General features: G+C 36.3%; 1 protein-coding gene across 1 annotated transcript; it reads left to right on the top strand.

Moving 5' to 3' along the window:
• Window positions 1–347: 347 nt before the first annotated feature.
• LOC18443460 (hexokinase-1) lies at window positions 348–18,436 on the top strand. The gene is made up of 10 exons (XM_006853649.4): window positions 348–541; window positions 685–996; window positions 2,412–2,562; window positions 2,655–2,837; window positions 13,380–13,454; window positions 13,623–13,778; window positions 14,095–14,193; window positions 14,327–14,457; window positions 17,417–17,498; window positions 17,772–18,436. Exons 2-10 carry the CDS (start codon window positions 725–727, stop codon window positions 18,123–18,125), a joined length of 1,503 nt encoding a protein of 500 aa, XP_006853711.1. The 5' UTR covers window positions 348–541; window positions 685–724; the 3' UTR covers window positions 18,126–18,436.
• The last annotated feature ends 2,378 nt before the right edge of the window (window positions 18,437–20,814 follow it).

Genomic DNA, 20,814 nt, shown 5'->3' with positions numbered 1-20,814 from the left:
TACACTATCTTTAACGATTGAAATCTTAATTTTTTTTTTTAACATCAATTAATTTTTTCAAGAATTACAATATTTGGTGATTACTTTACTTATTTTAATAAAACTCAAAATATTTTCCTTTTCTATTTATTTAGGATTTGCAGGTGTCCTCGTGTTTGTTTACATGCGGATAAGCATCGTTTTTGTTGTTATGATAGCCTATCGTCAATCGTTAAATTTCTCTCGATATAAATAGATAGATACAATGTAATGTTTTATTGACTTTACTTATCTGGTACTGAGCTTTTTCTTTTATTTTCACCTCAGATTGCATCGTATATAATTTTTTAGCTGAAACCAAACTCCTTGAGAGCCTTAGGGCTTAAATTCGTCCTTCAGATTTGTCAAATTCGTCTGTCAAACGCCTTGAGGCGCTATAATTCTTTGAGCCTTAGGGTTTAAATTCGTCCTTCCAGATTTGTGTGGCTGAGTTCTTGCTTTAGAGAAAATTCGTTCTTTCAGCTTTGTATTGGTGAGGTGGAGAGTATTTGGTCAGCAGCAGGTATTCAGTTAGATTATCTATTTCGCTCTAATTCTATTTCAATCATTCAATCAGTGGTATCTATTTCAATCTAATTCAATTTCAATAATTCAATCAGTTAGGTATCTATTTCAATCGTTAAATTGTGACTGCGTATTTTATAGGATAATAATTCAGAGTTTTGTTGCGGAAGAGAAGATTAGAATGGGAAAAGTAGCTGTAGGAGCCGCTGTTGTTTGTGCCGCAACTGCTTGTGCGGTGGCTGCCCTAGTTATGAGGCATAGACTGAAAAGTTCGAGGCAGTGGGGGCGGGTTTCCGCCATTCTGAAAGAAACCGAGGACCAATGTGCTACTCCCATTCAAAAACTGCGACAGGTGGCTGATGCGATGCATGTAGAAATGCATGCCGGTCTAGCATCAGAAGGCGGCAGTAAGCTGAAGATGATTCTTAGCTATGTAGATAATCTTCCAACTGGGTAAAAACCTTTTTTTTTTTTGTTGAATGGCATTATTATTTTTAGATCTTTTATAAAATTCAATTTTTTGTCAATGTGTTTATTTAGACCTTTTACAAAATTCAATTTTTTGTCAATGTGTTATGGGTACACTTTGGTTCCTTTAGCTAGGATGAGGTGACGTGATTTATATATTTCTCTGAGATTTTTTTGGTGGGTTTGTTTCTTTTTATCGAATGGTATTTTATTGCTGGGTCAAAGAAAATAGTCAATGTACTTTTACCCACCATTCTTTTTGTTTGAAAAATAAAATAAATTCAGATGAAGTAATAGATATAGATTGGTTGGGGATGATGTGATTTATGCATTTGTGGTTTTTTTAATATTTTTTATTTGATTTTTCACTGGATTCGGATTTATCAGTGTGTATTTATCGGTGTGTAAATATTTCAGATATTGTTTTTTCATGATTGGCCCTTCTCCTCGTTGATATGCTAATTGATATTGATTTTTTAATCTAGATGAAGTGCTTTTCTTTTAATGCTTATACATTGTGGTGCACTGTTCATAACATCTCATAATGGTATGGTTTTCTTCGCGATTGGGTTTGAATTCCATTAGGTTACTTCAGCTATTCTATTTACTTACCTTATCATTCTTAAAAGGAGTAGGATCAGGGTCATATTTGGATTAAGTTGTCCTCTTTTCAGTTGTGATGTTTGAGTCAAATGCGAACACTATTTGCAGTTATCCTGTGATGTGTTTTAACCTTCCCTCCCTCCCTACCCCTCTCTCTCTCTCTGCATGTGCTTGATGGTGCGCAATGTGTGCCTGTCTGTGTGTACTCCTGAATTCTGGAGTTTTAATTCTTTTTATGAGATGAAGGATTTTGTCATTTCACTAGAATTTATTACTCTGGTATTTTCTGGTTCAGTATATGGAATTATGGATATATTATAAACCAGAATGTGGGCATTGAGCTGTTTGGGAGTGAGTCTATTATGAATGCCTTAAAATTTTGCACTTTTCTTATTTTCTATTACATTAACCACAAGAGCCCTTGTTTTTAGCATTGTTTTTGTTCTTCATTCTGTATACATAATCCACTTTTTGAAAATTTTGGTCAACAGGACATCAATAAAATATAGTAATGCATGCACTTAAACACCTAGCATCAACTAGTTATCCAAAAATAGTTGTAGACTGTAGTCTTTGACGTTCTTTTATTAATGTTTCTCTGTGGATTGTTTATCTGCATGATTTGCCAAGCATGATTAATTATTGTTGTTATGATTCGGGAATATCATCATCTGCGTATTTATCTAGTGTCTAGATGATTCTCTGTTGCATATCAATTTAAATGAATAAAATCACACTAACCTTTTGCGATTTCTGGTATCCTTTACCCTTAATTTCTTGCTCTTATTTATTTGTAGGAATGAGAAAGGATTATTTTATGCTTTAGACCTTGGTGGAACAAATTTCCGAGTCTTGCGTGTACAGCTAGGGGGAAAAGAAGGACGCGTTGCTAAGCAGGAATTTACTGAAGTTTCCATTCCTCCTAATCTGATGGTTGGCACTTCATATGTGGGTATTTAGATGCAGTTTATTTGTTTCTGTCAAATGGATTCCATTTTAGTGGAAACAATTGGTTCTAAAACCAATGATTGTGATTTCAGGAACTATTTGATTACATTGCTGCAGAGCTGGCAAAATTTGTTGCTACAGAGGGTGATGAATTCCAGCTACCTGTTGGACGACAAAGAGAGTTGGGATTTACATTTTCGTTTCCTGTAAAGCAAACCTCAATTTCTTCTGGCTCCCTAATTAAGTGGACGAAGGGTTTTAATATTGAGGATGCGGTTTGTGCTGAACTCTTGACTTGTTTTTTGTTCTGAATAATATGAACAAATGTGTGATATTGTTAGTTCTCTACAATCTTTTTCTCTCGTGGATTTACCTTATGCAATTGGCATTGTGTTATAACTTAAAATGTGATTTGCTATCGGTTATTTGGATTTTTTATCCTCGTTCATCAATTGCTTCACCTCTTAGATTATAGGATTTCCCCTGTACATGTTGTCTGCAGCTGTTAACAATTCTAGATGCCTACATATGAATTCAGAGTATTCTTTTTTGCAGAGTTTTGTCCTTGCAGATGATTTCTACTTGTGTCATGTCATGTTACTGGAAGATCAATTTTTTGTTTTCCTTTTTTTTTTTTTATAAGTTGTTTATGCAGCATGCTCTGATCTGAATTTGCATTTCATCTAGGATTTGTGTGGTAGTTAAATGTCATTGTCCTCTTTTTCTTGTGAGACTTAAAACTGTGTTAAACTAGCATGTAACACCGGTAGTCCTATCTTCAATTCTGAAACAAAGAGAATGGATTGAGATCTTGTAGTGTTTGCCCATCAGTTATTTTCAGGTGTACCTAGTGTATAACAACAAGGATCTGCTTTCATTTCTAAAAACTTGTCATATCAATTGGCAAAAAGGTTCAGGACTTCTCCTTTGCTTCTTGAAAAACGTGTTCTGAAATGAGAGCTTTAGAGCCTCATTTAAGACAACTGTTTGCTCTTGCGAAACAGTTTAGACTTTAGAATGAGTGCATTGAGTGTTCCTAGCTGGTGTGGAGGGCGTGTTCCGTTTCTTTCCTGGATAGGCAGGTAGGGATGAGATCCTAAGAGTCTCCTGCATAGGAACAATGGGAGATTTCCTATCCATGTTAAATTAAATATTAGAGAACTTTGATAGCTTGAACACCATATGGTCAGGATTGCTTCAATATCTTTGGTCTTGATCGTTGTTCTTTGAATTGGGTGATTGAACCTCAACTGACAAGAAATCGAGTTATTGGGAGTTATGATTGGATTTCTTCCAAAATATGGCTGGGACTGTGTTTTATTCAGCTGGATATATGTTGATTGAGTTGACTCAGTAGAGCCCCAACAAATCAAATAATTCATCATATTTTTATTTTTTGAAATAGGAAGTTCAAAATTGTGTCAAGATGTTTTATTGGGAGTCGTTTTTTTACTTTTTTGGAATCTGATGTTTTATTGGGACTTCACATGAAGATACAATTGCAAGTCTATGTTAACAGTGGCTTGCAGCTCCTTCTCAAGTAGCTGACTTCGTGCCACTTCTTAACTCCATTGGAAGGTCAACTAACTGAACTTTCCTGGGTGCTAGTTTGGTAAGCTATGCTCTTCTTGCCTTGGGGGCTTTTATTAGATATATCTCAGGTATGTGGCTGATGGTATTTTTGGGACTAGGGAATTGGGGGAGGTAACCTACACCCTTCTGGCATTGGGCTTATTGTTAGACATAGCTCAGGGATGGGGTTGATAGTCTGTGGGATTTGGGGATTCATGGATGTTCTGAATTTCGAGGCTGAAGCCTTCTAACTAGGCTTGGATTTTTCTCTCAGTTGTTAATGGGGCCTTATATGGTAGAAGGTGTCTAATTTGAAGATGTTATTGGATGGACTTGGAAAGATAAACATTTTCACTGGTAGATTGCATATAGCATGGAGGAATTCTACTACATCAGCCCTTGAATACCTGCGCCTTCCACCACATTATTGTAATTCAAATTATTAGATTCATAGAATTGGTAATGTTGCCACTTGCCACAAAACTCTCTCCTAAGTTGTGGATTGGAATAGATTCCCAATTCATGGCGGTAGATTCATTTACTAGTCATTGGGCGGTGCCATGCATGGGCAAACAAAGGGAGGGAGGGGCACTGGTAAGTTGTTAATAACAACTTCCATCCACATCTCTATCATCTAGTTCAGGAGATGGAGGAAATGGAGATGATATTTGAGATGAGAATATATACATAATCGGACACGTTAAATTTTAGAGAATTTTGGGAAGGACAGATGAATGAGAGGCAGAGAAATTATCTACCTGTCACGATCTAATTTGTCATATTGTTTGACACTTAAAACTCCTCCCCTTAAAAGAATAACGCAGTGTTTTGTCTGAACTTCTTATGATGCGACATGATCAATGTTCGAAAATTCGGCTTCCCGACCACCGTGGCGAATTTTTTTTAAAAACGCCTAGGCGCAGTCTGGGCAGGGGCATTATGCGTTTTTGCTTTTGGGTGCCCGCCTAGGTGCTGTCCCGTGACAACTTGCGGGCGGCAGAAAAAAACCCTCAGGTGAGGGTAAAATATGTAATTTTTCCCCCTAAAAAGGGGGGAAAAGGGTTTTAGGGGGTATTCTAAACCCCCAATAGAAAATCCGTGGCCTTTAGGGTAAGAAAAACCGTTAAAAATTACTCTTTTGTGATTTATCGAAAGATCGATAAATTGTTTATTTTTTCGATTTCTTCCCAAAATGAAGGCAATAGTTCGTGGGTAGATTGGGAGCTTCTAATAGTTGATTTTGAGAACTTTTGGCAACCCAATAGACGAGGTTTGCACTGACATCGATTTGATTTTGATATTTTTAACGTATTATTATATTTGAAAGAGGGTTTTGATTTTATTTTGCTACAACATATTATGTTATGAATAATACGTTTTTTCTTTTACTTTTTTTTTTTCTTTTACCATATATTTACGTCTTTGTAGTGAAAAGATTGATTTTTTTGGTGATTTATTGATTTTTTCTCACTTGGACGATGAAATCGAGCATATATCGTATTCTTTTATAAATAATTGATTCTTTTTTTATACAATGTGTCTTATTTTGATATTCGATTTTTTTTGTTTTAGTTTATTTGATAAATAATTGATTATGTGATATCTTAATGGGTTAAGTCTTATGTGAAAGTGAAACTAAAGTCTTAAAATTTCTTATATATTCAGTTATTCATTTAAGTCTTATTGTAAAGTAATACTTAGTGTCTTATGTTTGAGGTGCCGGGGGGGGGGGTGGATTGATGTTTGTGAGGGCATCCTGTCCTTGGGCACCCGCTTAGGCTGCCAGGCACCCAAACCGCCTAGGTGCCTGAATCCGTTTTTTTGAACATTGGACATGATGTATACGTCTTACATTAATGTGTGTTAACTTAAAGATAAGGAAGAAAATGATTTTATGCATAGATGTTACAAGATTTTGTCCATAGGTCTACGACATAGTTACTGGGATCGGGTTGAACACTGGGACAGCAGGGCTGTGACAAGAACAAAGCTCCCTATGGTATCTGATCTCAAGGTGGAGGAGTTGCCAGGATTCAAGTATAGAGTGACTTCCTTTTTGCCAATAAATGAAATTAATAGAGTCACTCTGTACTACACGAGTATTGAGAATGAACTCCAAGAGTCTCATTCATGTCAAGATAGCATGTACCCCCCAACAAAAGAGTGTGAAAACCCAGTCAGCCTCGAGAAGTGTATGTGCAGGCCTGCTTGACTTCTAATCCTACCTTAGCTTGGCTCCAAGCATTCTGAAAATTTGATCAAGGCTCCATTACAATGGAAACGTAAATAATCAGGATCAACGAGATAAGGAAACCTATAATAACTAATTTAAAATTAGAGAGTATGAAACTTTAACTATTTTGAAACATGAATTATATATAAAATTCATCACTAAATTCTTGATGAATTTAGTGATAAATTAGAGAGTAATGTATGCCGAAGCTTCTGCCAATCATGTTAATAGAGATCCCGACATCACAAAATCCATAATCAACGGGTTTACAGGGCAATTGAAAGGATGGTGGGACTTCTATTTACGAGAAGATGAGAAAAATACTATCCTTAATGCTAAAAAACAGACTCTTACCACTGTTTACAATCAAGGTATTAAACAAGAAATACCCTCTCAACAAGATGATTGTGTCAACACTCTAATTTACACCATCGCTCTACATTTTATAGGAGCTACGTCTGTTCGGAATGGGTGAACCAGAGAACTCTTAGAAAATCTAAAGTGTCCTGATCTCTCTCATTATAGATGGTATAAGGATGTTTTCCACACCCAATTGCTGACTAGAAATGACGCTAGAGTTGTGCATTGGAAGTCTCAATTTTTAAATGGGTTACCTGCTTTATTTAGAGAAAAAGTTAAAACAAAACTTAAGAATGCTAATGGAGGGAAAAAAATCCCTTATGAAAGTTATACTTTAGGCCAATTAGATAATGAAATATGTGCTACAGGCCTAGAACTCTGTACTGATCTCAAACTTAAAAGACAGAAAAACAAAAGATTATTGGGAAAAGAGAAATGAGAGATTTCTGTGAACAATTTGGATACTACCCATTCCATGAAAAAACTCACTCTAAAAAACATAAGAGTTCTAAGAGAAGTGAATATAAAAAAATAGAAAATATTACAGGAGATGCAAAACAAAGGCTTTTAAATCTAATAAGGAAGATTTTGAACCTAAAAATAGGAAAGTAATAGGAAAAATACCTGTTTGTAAAAAGTGTGGTCGTTATGGGCACTATGCAAACAGATGTAGAACAAAACAGAAAATAAATGAAATAACTGATGAAGGTCTCAGAAAACAATTAGAACAGGTACTTCTTTTAGGTGACTCCTGTGATGAAGACCTATCCCTTCTTGAGACTGATTCAGAGGATGAAATTTATGAAATTAATACTGAAACCTCTGATAACGACAGTGACACTGAAAAAGAATGTAAGTGTGATCACTATAAGGCCTTATTAGATATGCAAGGCCTAAGCCTTAATGTCCTTACTGAGGAACAAATCTAGTTTTAGATATCATTGACAAGATTATTGACCCACTTGAGAAAAGAGATGCCTTAGTCAAATATCTTGCTAAAGAGAAAACTGAAAATCAGGTTATCAAACCTAGTTATGATTTCAAACAAATTATTGACAGAGTAAACAAAAAACAAGTACTCTCTGAAAGGGAAACTACTGTTCCTGAACTTAGGTTCGAAATACGAAATCTAAAAGAAGAATTACAAAATCTTAATAACAGAGTCACTATGCTTGAAAATTCTAGCCTTGAAAATACACAAGTTAATTCACAAGAAACGCATTAAAATCTGTTAAATGAATTCTCTGAAAATGTACCAGTCCAAGAAGGAAATGTTAATATCCTTGAAAATATTGATCTTAAGCAATTAAATTATGTTAATATGATAAATAAAGTAATAGCCCAAATATGGCATACTAGGGTGAATATAGCTTTACTGCTATTGCCCTTATTGACTCAGGAGATGATCTTAATTGCATAAATGAAGGCCTAGTACCTTCAAGATTCTTTGACAAAACCACCCAAATATCAAACACTGTTAATGGGAAAAGACTCATGATCAACTATAAACTGTCTGAAGCAGCTGTTTGTAATAATGGTGCGTGTTTTTTAATGCCTTTTATAATGGTAAAAGGTTTAGCTCAAGAAATAATTTTAGGAATACCTTTTCTGAGTCTACTTTATCCTATAAAAACCTAAGACTCTTCTGGAATAGAGTTAGAAATTCAGGGACATAAAGTTAAGTTTGAATTTATTGAAAAACCGAAACTAAAAGAAATTAATCAGACTATGGTGTTAAAGAAAAACAAAGAATCTCTGCTCAATACACTCAAACAAGAAATTGTAACTCGGCAAATAAAAGAGAAAATTAATGAACTCATAACTCAAGAAAAAATTATTCAGTTTAAAAATAAGCTTGGAAAAGAAGTTCGTGCAGATATTCCAAATGCTTTTTGGGAAAGAAAAAAACACATTTTTGAGTTACCTTATGAGCCTGATTTTAATGAAAAATTTATTCCCACTAACTCTCGACCTATTCAAATGAATAGTAGACTTTTAAAAATCTGCAAAAGGGAGATACAAGACCTTCTTGACAAAAAATTAATCAGGACTTCACCCCCCCCATTGAGCTATCCAGCCTTTTATGTCGAAAAGGCTTCAGAAAAAGAAATAGGAGTGCCTAGGCTTGTTATTAATTACAAGCCGTTGAACAAAGCTCTTAGATGGATAAGGTACCCAATTCCAAATAAAAGGGATTTGCTTAATCGACTTTTCGAAACACACATATTCTAAGTTTGATATGAAATCAGGATTCTGGCAAATTCAAATTTCAGAAAAAGACAGATATAAAACTACCTTTAGCGTACTTTTTGGACATTATGAATGGAATGTAATGTCATTCGGCTTAAAAAATGCCCCTTCTGAATTCCAGCACATCATAAATGATATTTTTACACCATATACTCAATTCATGATAGTCTACATTGATTATGTATTAGTTTATTCTAATTCTATAGAACAGCACTGGAAGCATCTAACGATCTCTTTGCAGGCAATAAAAGGCGCTTGACTGGTTCTGTCCGGAAAGAAAATCCAATTATTTCAAACCAAAATTCGATTCTTAGGACACAATATCCACAATCAATATATTATTTTTATCGATTGAGCCATAAGTTTTACTCAATATTTCCCTGATGAAATCAAAGACAAAACTCAACTTCAACGATTTTTGGGTAGCCTTAATTACATTGCCGAGTTCTACAAAAATCTTGCAAAAGATTGTGCTATTCTTTATGATCGTTTGAAAAAGAATTTCCCAAAATGGGGGGAAGAACATACTCTAGCTGTTCGAAAAATCAAAATAAAAGCAAAAGAATTACCATGTTTAGCAATTCCTCATCTTGATTAAAATACAAACTGATGCCTCTGAAATAGGATTTGGAAGAATTTTAAAACAAAAAATTCCAGATTCAAAAAGAGAACAATTAGTAAGGTTTATGTCCAAAACATAGAATGATACCCAAAAAAATTATTCTACAATAAAAAAAGAAATTCTCTCTATTGTTTGCTGTGTTTTAAAATTTGAAGGTGATATATTTAACCAAAAATTCTTAATAAGAACAGATTGTAAAGGAGCCAAAGATGTAATAGAAAAAGATGTCAAAATCTTAGTTTCAAAACAAATATTTGCCAGATGGCAGGCTATTCTAGCCACTTTTGATTTTGATATACACCACATTTCAGGAAACACTAATTCTCTACCAGATTTCTTAACACAAGAATTTCTGCAGGGCATCCAGGGGAAAACCACAAGCAAAATCCCACGGTGAGACCTCAAGTCAGGTCAATATCAGAGAAAATAGTCCCAATTCATCTGAATACTTAATTCAGGCTACTGAAAATTCAGAATATTGGGAAAAATCATATCTTCCAATTTTGCCAATTGATAGCATCCATCTTCATCTTAATCTAGAAGAAATTGCAAAGATTTATTTAGTTAACCATATGCATCCCAGAGATGAATTTAAATCTCAGATGTTTTACGAAACGATTCTTAAAGAAACAGGATCTATTGAAGTTGTCCGAAGATATAGAGGACATGATATTATCGCTTATTCTAAAATGAGGATTAAAAAAGTCTTGACTTATAAAGATTGGGGATTTGATCCTCTCAAACCCAGATATTTCAGAAACTACTCTAATAACTCTTGATTTTAGAGTTATTAAGTAGTCATAATAATTATAACTCTTGATTTTAGAGAAATTTCATCATCAAGAAATTTCTTTAGAGGTTTGCTATGATTAAGAAACCATTCTCTTATTTCTTTATTTTCTTCAGAGTAGAAGTCTTGTCTGAGGAGCTTATAAATGATTTTAAACTCTTCAATTTTAAGCATATTAACATGACCTTAAGGAATGTTGGAACTATATCCCATATCAGAGAAAGTTGGTTCTTAGGATCCATCAGAATCCTTATCATTGTTTTCTACCTTATAAGTAGGTTGAACAACTTGCTGGTTTTTCAACTGATCTAGTCCTTCAATTACCACGCCTTTTCCATTATTTTTTTCTTTTTCATTTTCTGTTTGTGGAACAGAGGAAAAAGAAATCCTTGGTGGATCAGTAGTTCTTGGTGGTTCAGAACAGAACGACATCCTTGATGGTTGCCTAGGAATTTTAGTTTGGTCAAGAAAAGTCCCGAGAAGAGGAGAAAATTGAATTTCCACCTTTCCCTCAGCATATTGGGTTATTTGACTAATTTCTTGATTTTGGATCGGTTTAGGTGGGATAACACTAGGTAAAGTCCATTTTTCAGGTAAATAACCTGATCCCAAGAAATAGTGCCACTGTTACCATTTAAGAAATATGGACTTTCTGGATATTTCCACTGATCCCAAGAAATAGTGCGACTGTTACCATTTAAGCCAAAAATATGGCTTAAATTAACCTGATCCCAAGAAATATGGCTTAAATTAACCTGATCCCAAGAAATATGGACTTTCTTGATATTTCCATCAGCAAATATGCTGGCTTGTATTGGGTGCCACTGTTAGGATCTCTCTGTAGGCCCTTATCCACCACCAACATGAGCCAAATGTCCCTCCTAATTTCTTTTTTTTTCCTCAATTCTTATATCTCTCACCCCTATCACGTGTGTCGTCATTTGTGTGTCTCTCGGAGACAACTAGATTTCAATGTCTTCTTGCATTAGGCTTGACTTTGGGGGAGAAAAAAAAAAGGGGGAAAATATCTCCATACTCCCCTTTTTTAAGTTTCATTTCTTAATAAACCCAAGGTTTTAAAACCCATCATCTAAACCCCCGGACTAACTTTTACCCACTTTAAATCTATTTTTTAGCCCAAACAAATATGAATCTCTTTAAACCCTATCCTTCTCTCTCTTCATATTCTCCAAACTTCTCTCTATCTCTCTCTCTCTCCACTATCCCCAAACCCCTTCTCTCTCTCTCTTTCTCCGTATTTTCCTTCATTCTTTCTCTCCCCATGACTGCATTATCAATGGAGGAACTATCAGCTGCTCATACAATAACAGCAGCCAAGAAGCGAAATTTTTTATGTTTTTTGCTTGAAAGGATTGAGAAATTTTAGATTTCTCTGCCTTTTTACAGTGTTCTTCTCTCTCTCTCTCTGCCTTTTGCAGTCTCCCCTCTCTCTCTCTCTCGGGGTTTTAGCCCACCCCTTTTCCCCTTCTTTTTCTGGGTTATATTGCCTCCCTCTCTCTAGTTTTTGAACCCCTCCCTCCCTTTCCCACTCTCTCTCTCTCTCTAGTTTTCTTGTTAAAACGTTCTCTGTTAATGGGGGATTGTGACGAAGAGAACGGCTTAGAAAGCATGGCCTCCACCTCTGAAACTTTCATGGTGGGTTTTGTCATAGTTAACATAGTGGGCCTGAAACATTACACGGGCACTATTAATGGCAGAGAAATGGTGGGTTTAGTGAGAGAACCCCTCAACCCATATGACCCAAACGCCCTTAAAGTCCTCAACATGAGAGGACAACAGGCGGGTTATGTAGAGAGGGACTCTGCAAAAGTTCTCTTTTCTCCCATTGACGAATCTTTTATCACCGTCGAAGGCCCCAATCGCATGCCTAGGCCTCTAGCATTTTCCCCTGAAACTAGTTCTTCTAGCCCCATAAGCTTCAGAACCACAGGTTTCTTTTCAAAACTCCAAACCTCGAAAACACAGAGCTGCTGTTTAGGAGACTTGGGAGAGAGAAACCCGTGAAGAGAGAGAGGGGGTTTAGAAAAGGAGGTATTTTTTAATTTGTTTAGGCAAAAAATATGGAGTTAATATAGTTAAAGTGGATTTAGGGAGTTAGAAGATAAAAGATAGAGTTTTTATGGGGTCATATAGGTTTTAAAACTTTAGGTCTACGGAGAAATGAAACCTAAAAATAGGGTCTATGGAGATATTTTTGCAAAAAAAAAAATCATCAGGCGGTGGCTAGGATCCTAGGTCTAAATAAGCGTAGCCACTAATGCATGGGCACTCTATTAGGTATCTCCTGGGCTGCTTTTGATAACAGGGCTGGGAGATATCTTTCAGTCTTATGGACTTAGTTTTACCTGTTAATATTGGTTCTTCTAAAACTGTTTTACTGAAAATCCTCGAAGTGGTTACACTGAAGAAGCTATCATGTCCTTGCATGGGCAACTAGCATTTCCCTAGTCATCAAATTGCTTCATCCATCTCATTTTTCTCTAATTTTTCATTTTGATATTTGAGGATACTTGTCATGCCTTTTCTGTTTTTCCCAATAATTGTAAAAACCTGGGCCACTAATGCAGTAAATAACGCAGCTTCTTGTATTTTTTGTATTAAATGTCAACCTTGGGTTATTACTTTTGAGCAACCGAGAACCATGTCAACCTTGGATTATTGTCCTTTTGCATTTTGGGATTCTGTTTCATGTGGTGATTTGTGATTTTGTGGCTATGGATACTACATACTACATTTTCTCCTCTTTTTCTATGCACAATATGCTTCCTTCTTTAAACATGATTTACTTCTTTCTTTATACATGATTTACTTCTTTCTTTATACATGATTTACAGATGTACTTCCTTCTTTAAACTTGATGATCAAAGTGTTATGTTATGGCTTATATGAAGAAGTTGCCATTTCCAGAGTAATTAATGGTAAGGCTTCTGGGATGTTTTGATAATAGCTACTCTGTTTCATGAAGCCAGGTGGGAAGAGATGTGGTGGCAGAGTTAACTGAGGCTATGGAGAGACAGAACTTGGATATGCGTGTAGTAGCACTGGTAAAGTCATATTAGTTTATTGCTGACATTTCTTATTATTTTTGAGGGAATTCCAGTTCTCTTGTGATCATTATCAGTTCATTGAATTATCTTTGGGCCTGATTCGTCCAGGTTCACCTTGAAAATCTGCATGTACTTCAATATTTTATAGCTTCAGATGTTGTGCAGGTTAATGATACCATTGGAACCTTAGCTGGGGGTCGATACTACGACCCTGATGTTGCAGTTGCTGTTATTTTGGGTACTGGAACTAATGCTGCTTATGTGGAGCGTGCAAATGCGATTCCCAAATGGCATGGCCTTCTACCAAAGTCTGGAGAAATGGTCAGCAACTCTGGACAACCATTAGAATCTTTTTCTCCTAATTTGACTTGAGTTACGATGTTTTTATATTCTTTAAGGATCCTACTCTGTCATTTAGTTATCAAAGACCTGGACATGAGATATTCTCCTAAAACCATCTCTTCTTATTATCTTAGGCAAACTGTAGACATTAGACTGATTTTGCAATGGCCGTCACCTACCCCTCCTTGTGCTCCTAAGTTATGTTTTTGATATCTGTGATGGCTAGGAATAGAAAGGCATAAAGTAGTTCTTTGTAATTTACAAATGCTGAATCATATGCAGTGGTCTCCTGCAGGTTATCAACATGGAGTGGGGAAATTTTCGGTCTTCACATCTTCCAGTTACAGAATATGATCATGCATTGGATTCTGAGAGTTTGAATCCTGGTGAGCAGGTAGATGGAAACTAATGCTTTGGAGTTAAATTGTCCCAGCATTATCTTCATTGTGTTGCTTAATATTATATAAATTGATGCTCTGTTTTTCTTAATATAAAACCGAAGAAGACTTGACAGTTTATTGCAACAGATATTTGAGAAGATAATTTCGGGAATGTACTTAGGGGATATTTTACGAAGAGTTCTATTGAAGATGGCTGAAGAAGCCGCATTATTTGGCGACACTGTTCCTGCTAATCTTAGTATTCCATTTGTATTACGGTATGATATTATGTATTATACCTTTTACCATGCACTTTGTTTGTACCATGATATGCTTTTCTCTTGAAATGAATCTCTTAACTAAGAAATTGGTTTATGCTTTACTCGGTAAATATTGGAACTTGACTGTACTTCTAGACCTTGAGAACGATCGATTATTTGTAATTCTGACGTGGGGATTTTGGGCTCCTGTACTCCTATTCCTGCTTGAAAATGACATTCGCTGAAGCTCTTGAAGGAATATGAAGTTCTAATCATAGACCATATTTTGAGTTCATTATACATTAGACACCTGTTACTGTAGATGTGCAAGTAACTGCTCGAGTATCCTAGGACATATAGCATTTCAAGTCATATTACCTTGAGGAGTTGCTCCTTATTTATTGGGAGGATTTGAGGTTCTGTCCTCCAATCGAAAGGCCGATGCGTAAAACTGTCCTCTTCAAACTTTATAAAAAATAATGCTGTTTGATAGAAAGTTTGATGGATGGTTTCTACGGGTCTCTGATGGCCACGTACTTGTATTTGCCAAAAGTGCTGGTATGGGCACTATATGACACCAATACTGACACCTACTAGTCTTAGGGTACTAGTAAATATAAAATAAAAGAAAGGTAAATATATAGCATGAATAAAAATTTTTATGCATTTTCATATGGCATAGATATTTATTTCTTTGGGTGAATAAATGGTATTATAACTGTGTGAAATGCCTATATTTATGAATCATACATGGCATTACACATGCACGCACTCATGCACATATATATGTATATAGTCGTGCGTGTGCATGTGTGTGTGTATTCATTGATTTTGATAGGATATTGATACGATATTCATATGCATATCTTGGTCATCCTCGCTCCCTGTATACATTCCTGTATTCCTCTCTGTATATAGGCATCTTCGCACCATGTTTAATCCCAGGGTCTATTTGCTTGTAAGAGCTTACTCCTGGTATTGTTTTAGAGTTCTTGAATCATCTTTTGTGGTGGTACCTTCTGATTTTCTTTTTCTAGGAGATTGTGAAGTTTTCATGAGCTTTTCCACAGATGGTTGTTGTAATTGTGTTGCTCTGTAACTGTGTAGCTCAAGGCTCAAGGACAACTCATATGAGGTGTCTGGTTAATCAGCTTGGCTAGGAGTGACTCAAGATTCCTTTCTGTGGTTCTCTTGCCTGGAATATTGGCAATTCTTTCTCCTTTTTGTAGTTCACCTTACGTAGTCATCACTGTCATGTCTTTTGTTGGAGTGGTGGCATTGTCATTATTGTTAACCCATATCAAACTGGTTGCTGTGACCTGGTTTTTGTCGAACTGATCCTAGGCATGTCCAGCTGTTATCCTGGCCGAAAACCAGAATTTAGTAGAGTCAATCCTACTGATTTGAATATTGGAGTGGCTTATTATTATTTACAGTTTGTTTTTTTCCATAGAATGCATGGGAAATGGAACAAACGGGTATTCAAACCTGAGCTGTGACAGAGATTTGAAAGATACATTTTGATCGAGTGAGAAAACAATTTGATGATTCACATGCATACTTGCACACATTGAAGATAGATGAAATAGCTGGATGAATAGATTGAGAAATATACATACACATGCCTAGAGGCCAGTAATCACAACGCAGGGAGGTTGTACATATGGAGCCACTGCCAAATGTCACCATAATTTATGGTGTTCTGTATACAGCTAGTATTTCATGCTTCGGCTATTCTGCGTGTGTATATACCCATGATAACGAGAGTGATCTCATTCATTTCCTCGGAGGCAAATGAACTTGTTTGATTTCATCAGAATGAAATGGTCTAAGGAAAGAGGGAATAATTCTAGTTGACCATTTTCTCCAAAAAAAAAAAAAAAGAGAGGGAATAATTCTCTACCATTATGGGGCCCTTGGGTTTTGTATGTAAAGGACTATGGGTACATGAAGATGAAGAGATTGGATAAATGATTGTCCCCTTCACTGTTTGAATGACTAGAGTTTCCTGCATGTATGAATATAATGTTATTACATAGCATGGCCATAGGTTCTGAGTGCATCTGATTTCAGTTTTTGAACTTTTAGCTAACAATATCTCTTTTAGTAGAATAAATGATATTAATGACCCTGAAGGTGGTTATTCGAATCCTTAATGATACATTGAGGTTACCGACTTCCAAGATGTGGAGGGAATGAGTAGGAAAGCTTTTCCAGTTAAGAATATATTTCCCATTCCCTTTCTCCCATTCTGTTTGTGAGTTCCATGTCCTATTTTGTAGTATTATTTATGCACCATGATATTTGCGCATTATCTTGATCAATGCAAGTTGTTTGTCCACAAAATGGGCATCACTGGAATCCAGTCAAATAGTTTATTCCCTAATCAAAAAATTGGAACTTTTAGTGGTTTCCTGCTGTGTATTTCACAGGCCTAGGATTTATCAAGGTTGCTTAGATTCTCTAAACCACCATCATTCTCATGTATGTTATTTTGTCTTATTCTTTTTTAAGATGAGAATGATTTTAATTGTTCGCCATAGATGTCACCGAGGGCTCATGGCCTAGCCATCTTGTCTTTTAGAGAGGGAGAGAAACACCACAGATGTGAATGATGTTAAGGCTGGTCATAGATGTCACCAAGGGCTCATGACCCATCTATCCCTTATTTTGTGTGTGCATGCATGTGTGTGCATGTGCACGTGCACGTGCACCCGTGTGCTGGGGTATATACGTGTGTGTATGTGTGTGTGTGTGTGTGAGAGAGAGAGAGAGTATTGTTGGAATCATTTTTGTGTCTTACGGACTTTATTCATCTAAATAATTTTTGTTAGATTCTCAGGAAGAGGGAGTGTGGTTGGACCCTTTTTTTCGCTTATAAATATGTGCTTATAATCATCACCAGACTGACATTAATTAAGTTCCTATTTAGCAGCATGTGCAATTGATCCTAAAACTCGGTTTTGGAAATGTGCAGGACCCCAGATATGTCAGCTATCCACCATGATACTTCCTCTGATCTAAGAATTGTTGGAAGCAAACTCAAGGATATATTAGGGGTATGGCCACTGAACCCCTTTGCAAAATCATTATTATTTTCTGTCTCCCCATCTTCTGACTGTCCCCTTTCGAGTGGAGAAAGAGCATGTTTTCCATTTTCTCCTTGACTATTTTGCTCTAATACTTTCTTTAGCTTATTTCAAAACCAGTAGGGTATAACAGTTTCTCCCCGATAAACCAACAGAAAAAATGAAAGAGACTTCCCTTGTAATTCATGTATTTGCCTCGTAGTAGCACAATTCACTTACATCTCTCTCTTTCTCTCTCTCCAGGTCACAACCACCTCCCTAAAAACACGTAAAGTGGTTGTTGAGCTCTGCGAAATCGTGGCCTCAAGGGGTGCTCGTCTCTCAGCTGCCGGAATTTTAGGCATCCTAAAGAAACTTGGGAGGGACACAATAAGCAGTTCCGGAACAAAGGAGAGGACAGTCATAGCTATGGATGGAGGTTTATTCGAGCACTATACCAAATTTAGTGACTGTTTAGAAAAAACACTAAAGGAATTGTTAGGGGAGGAGGTAGCAGAACATGTCGTTATAGTGCACGCCAATGATGGATCGGGCATTGGCGCCTCTCTCTTAGCGGCTTCTCACTCTCAATATGTAGAACTCGAGGAATCCTCATAAGCGGGCAGGCTCCATTGGTTTTGGTTTAATAAACGAGTATTCGAGCCTTTTTCTCTCAACGGGGCCAAAGAAACTTAAATTATAGCATAGGGTTGTAAGGGAATTGCTGTATTATTGGGGGGTTGGGGAGTAGGAAAAGTAGTTTTTTCCTGTCTGCCCATTCTTTTTCTTTATTTCTCTTTGATCTTTTTCCTTTTTCTTGTTCGGACATTGCAAATTGCTTTTCTATGCGGCGCTCCCCAGCAAGGAAATAAATGGGCTAAATGTAGATTTTCATCGAGTTAATTGATGTGTGTGAAATTTGTTGTAAATTTTTGATGGGTGTGAAATTTGTAGTAAATTTGGGATGACTTGAGCAATGAAAAGGGCCTGTTTGGATCCTTTTGCAGAACCTGGACTAGGGTCTCGAAATTTGTTTGGCACCAATCCGACACTAAATTTGGATTTTGAGTTCTCTCCCCATTTGCCTCCATTTTCACCCTTCCTATGTGTGTTTCTGTGTGATTTGCTTAAAGTTTTTCTTTAATATTAGTTTTGGGGTTTTTCTGGTGGTGGGCGTCTATAATGAAAGCTTCGTCTGAGTAATTTTAGGACTTAAAATTAGCCACAAAGATCTCCTCCTGCGGGAGGATAATCGCCATTTCCTCCCTCGGGCAAAATATGTATGGGGTGCGGGTTGTTTAGAACTGCGGCTCTAAACAATCAAAGCAAAGCACATATTAAGACAGTGTCAGAGAATGTGGTTTCAATACTAAATTTTAGTGATAGATATAAAATATATTTTTATATTTAATTATAAAACTTAAAGCTTAAAAAATAGTGTAGATCAAGTAGATCTATAAAAACTTGAAAAACTTGAAAATTGACGTCTAAAAATACATTGGAAGATGCACTATTTTCAAAATTTGAAATTCGTTTTTTTTCATATATATATATATATATATATATATATGAGCAATGATTTAATGCAATTGTTGTATCATAGTATAATACAACGATACTTCCAGAAATTCATGTTTGTGGTGTTTGTATGATTTCAAATTTTGCACACGCACTCTCTTCATCTCAATAATCAATCCTAAAATAAAAAATAAAAAATTCAATTTGAACTCTAGATATGGTCAAAATGAGTCCCCTCCAAAAATGAATCTCGACCATTCATTTTGTGAATGTTACAATCTTAGCCTTTATAAACTCAAAATCATTTTTTTCTTTTTTAACATTGTTCATCTAATGATAATAAAGCCATCCAAAAAAATTGGAAATGAAAAAATCCTTCTAAGGCTTAGATCTAAGAATCTCACCAAAATGAACGGCCTATGTTTATTGCGCTAAAAAAATACTTTTTAAGTGGTGTTTTCAATTTTTCATTTTTTTGTAATTGTTCACTAGAATGAAAATAGTGTATATTTCAAAATTTGAATCAATCAAATGGCCATAAGATAGTTTTTTAAGGTTGTTGCATCATGTTACGATACAACAGTTGCATGAAAATCATTGCCCTATAATCAAAACCTCCGCCGGTTTTCAACATGAGAATCTATTTGTTCTTCTAATATTTGGCTAGGTCAAGAAGAAGTCATCCATCTTGTTTGTTATTTTCTCTCTTCCAAACATAGTTGACCATACAATTGGTTTGCTTGGTGTTTCCTCAGTGAGAGTGAGGCAGGTGTTCTCATAAGCCTCCTTCCATGTCGGGGTAGCAATGGGCGGGGTAGCCCATCCTGACCCAATTTCAACCTGGCCCCAAAGAATTAGGGCTTGGGCCACAATATGTGGCCGAAGGGCAGGCTGGCCTGGCCTGACTTGGGCCACGGGCAAGATAGGGCTAGCCAGGTTTGGCCTGCCCAGCATTTTTGTTTCTTGTATGTTTCTCTTTTTTCTTTATTTTTTATTTAGCAGGCCTTAATAGGGCAATAGCTAGGGCCTGTGTTGGGCCCTATGGGGATCAAGGCCGGGCTAAGGCCAAGGTAGGCCTTGGCCTGACCCATTGCCAATCCTGCTTCCATGTGGGGATGTAAACGGGTCCGTCAAGTCTGAGTTGACCCCAACTAGGACCCGACCTAAATGGTCTTCGTTGGACCAAAACCTAGGTCAAGTCTAGGTCTCTATACTAAAAGAATTTATAAATTCTATTTTCATATATATTTAGTAAAAACTGAATAATACTAAAACTATGTAATATATTGCATCTAGTCAGCTCGACCCCTACCCAATTGAATCCAACCCCATCCCATTTGCTCAGAGATCGACCAAACCCACTTGTTGGGTCCACTTACCAGGTCTGGACCTAGAACTAGATCCGAACGTTAACCACTTGGGTTGAGAGTTTGACCAGACCCAATTGCTACCCCTACATCCATCTCCTACTAAGAGAGTGGAGAGGGGGGACCTCTACCAAGACCCGACCAGGATAACTTAAAGGCTGAGCAGGACCTGGATAGTAAAAGATATTAGTTTTGATCAAGTTATCTAGTTTCCTCAAAGGCAAACCTTCAGCCCAAACCAAAATCAGTTCTAACGGCTAAGTAGCTTAAAAGTGTGGGGAACCGTTTGGATCCATGGAAATGTATGAGAGAGAGAGGGAAATAGAGATTTTGAATGATATGATAGGAATTTTCATCATCTTATTTAAGGACAAAATTTGCTACACAGCTAAAAAAAGCATAGTTCAGTGCCTCATTCAAAG

The sequence above is a fragment of the Amborella trichopoda genome, chromosome 5, assembly GCF_054954075.1.
Source record: "Amborella trichopoda isolate Santa Cruz 75 chromosome 5, AtrichopodaSantaCruz75HAP2 v2.0, whole genome shotgun sequence".
Taxonomy (NCBI): domain Eukaryota; kingdom Viridiplantae; phylum Streptophyta; class Magnoliopsida; order Amborellales; family Amborellaceae; genus Amborella; species Amborella trichopoda.
The sequence above is the reverse complement of the archived record's forward strand: the minus strand, read 5'-3'. Positions and strand labels throughout refer to the sequence as shown.

What these genes read in the sequence shown, in the direction of transcription:
- LOC18443460 (XM_006853649.4), top strand. Translation starts at nt 725, where the DNA reads ATGGGAAAAGTAGCTGTAGGAGCCGCTGTTGTTTGTGCCGCAACTGCT. An exon ending in TGATGGTTGGCACTTCATAT is followed by an intron (nt 2,563 to 2,654) that starts GTGGGTATTTAG and finishes TTGTGATTTCAG; the next exon opens with GAACTATTTGATTACATTGC. An exon ending in ATATGCGTGTAGTAGCACTG is followed by an intron (nt 13,455 to 13,622) that starts GTAAAGTCATAT and finishes GATGTTGTGCAG; the next exon opens with GTTAATGATACCATTGGAAC.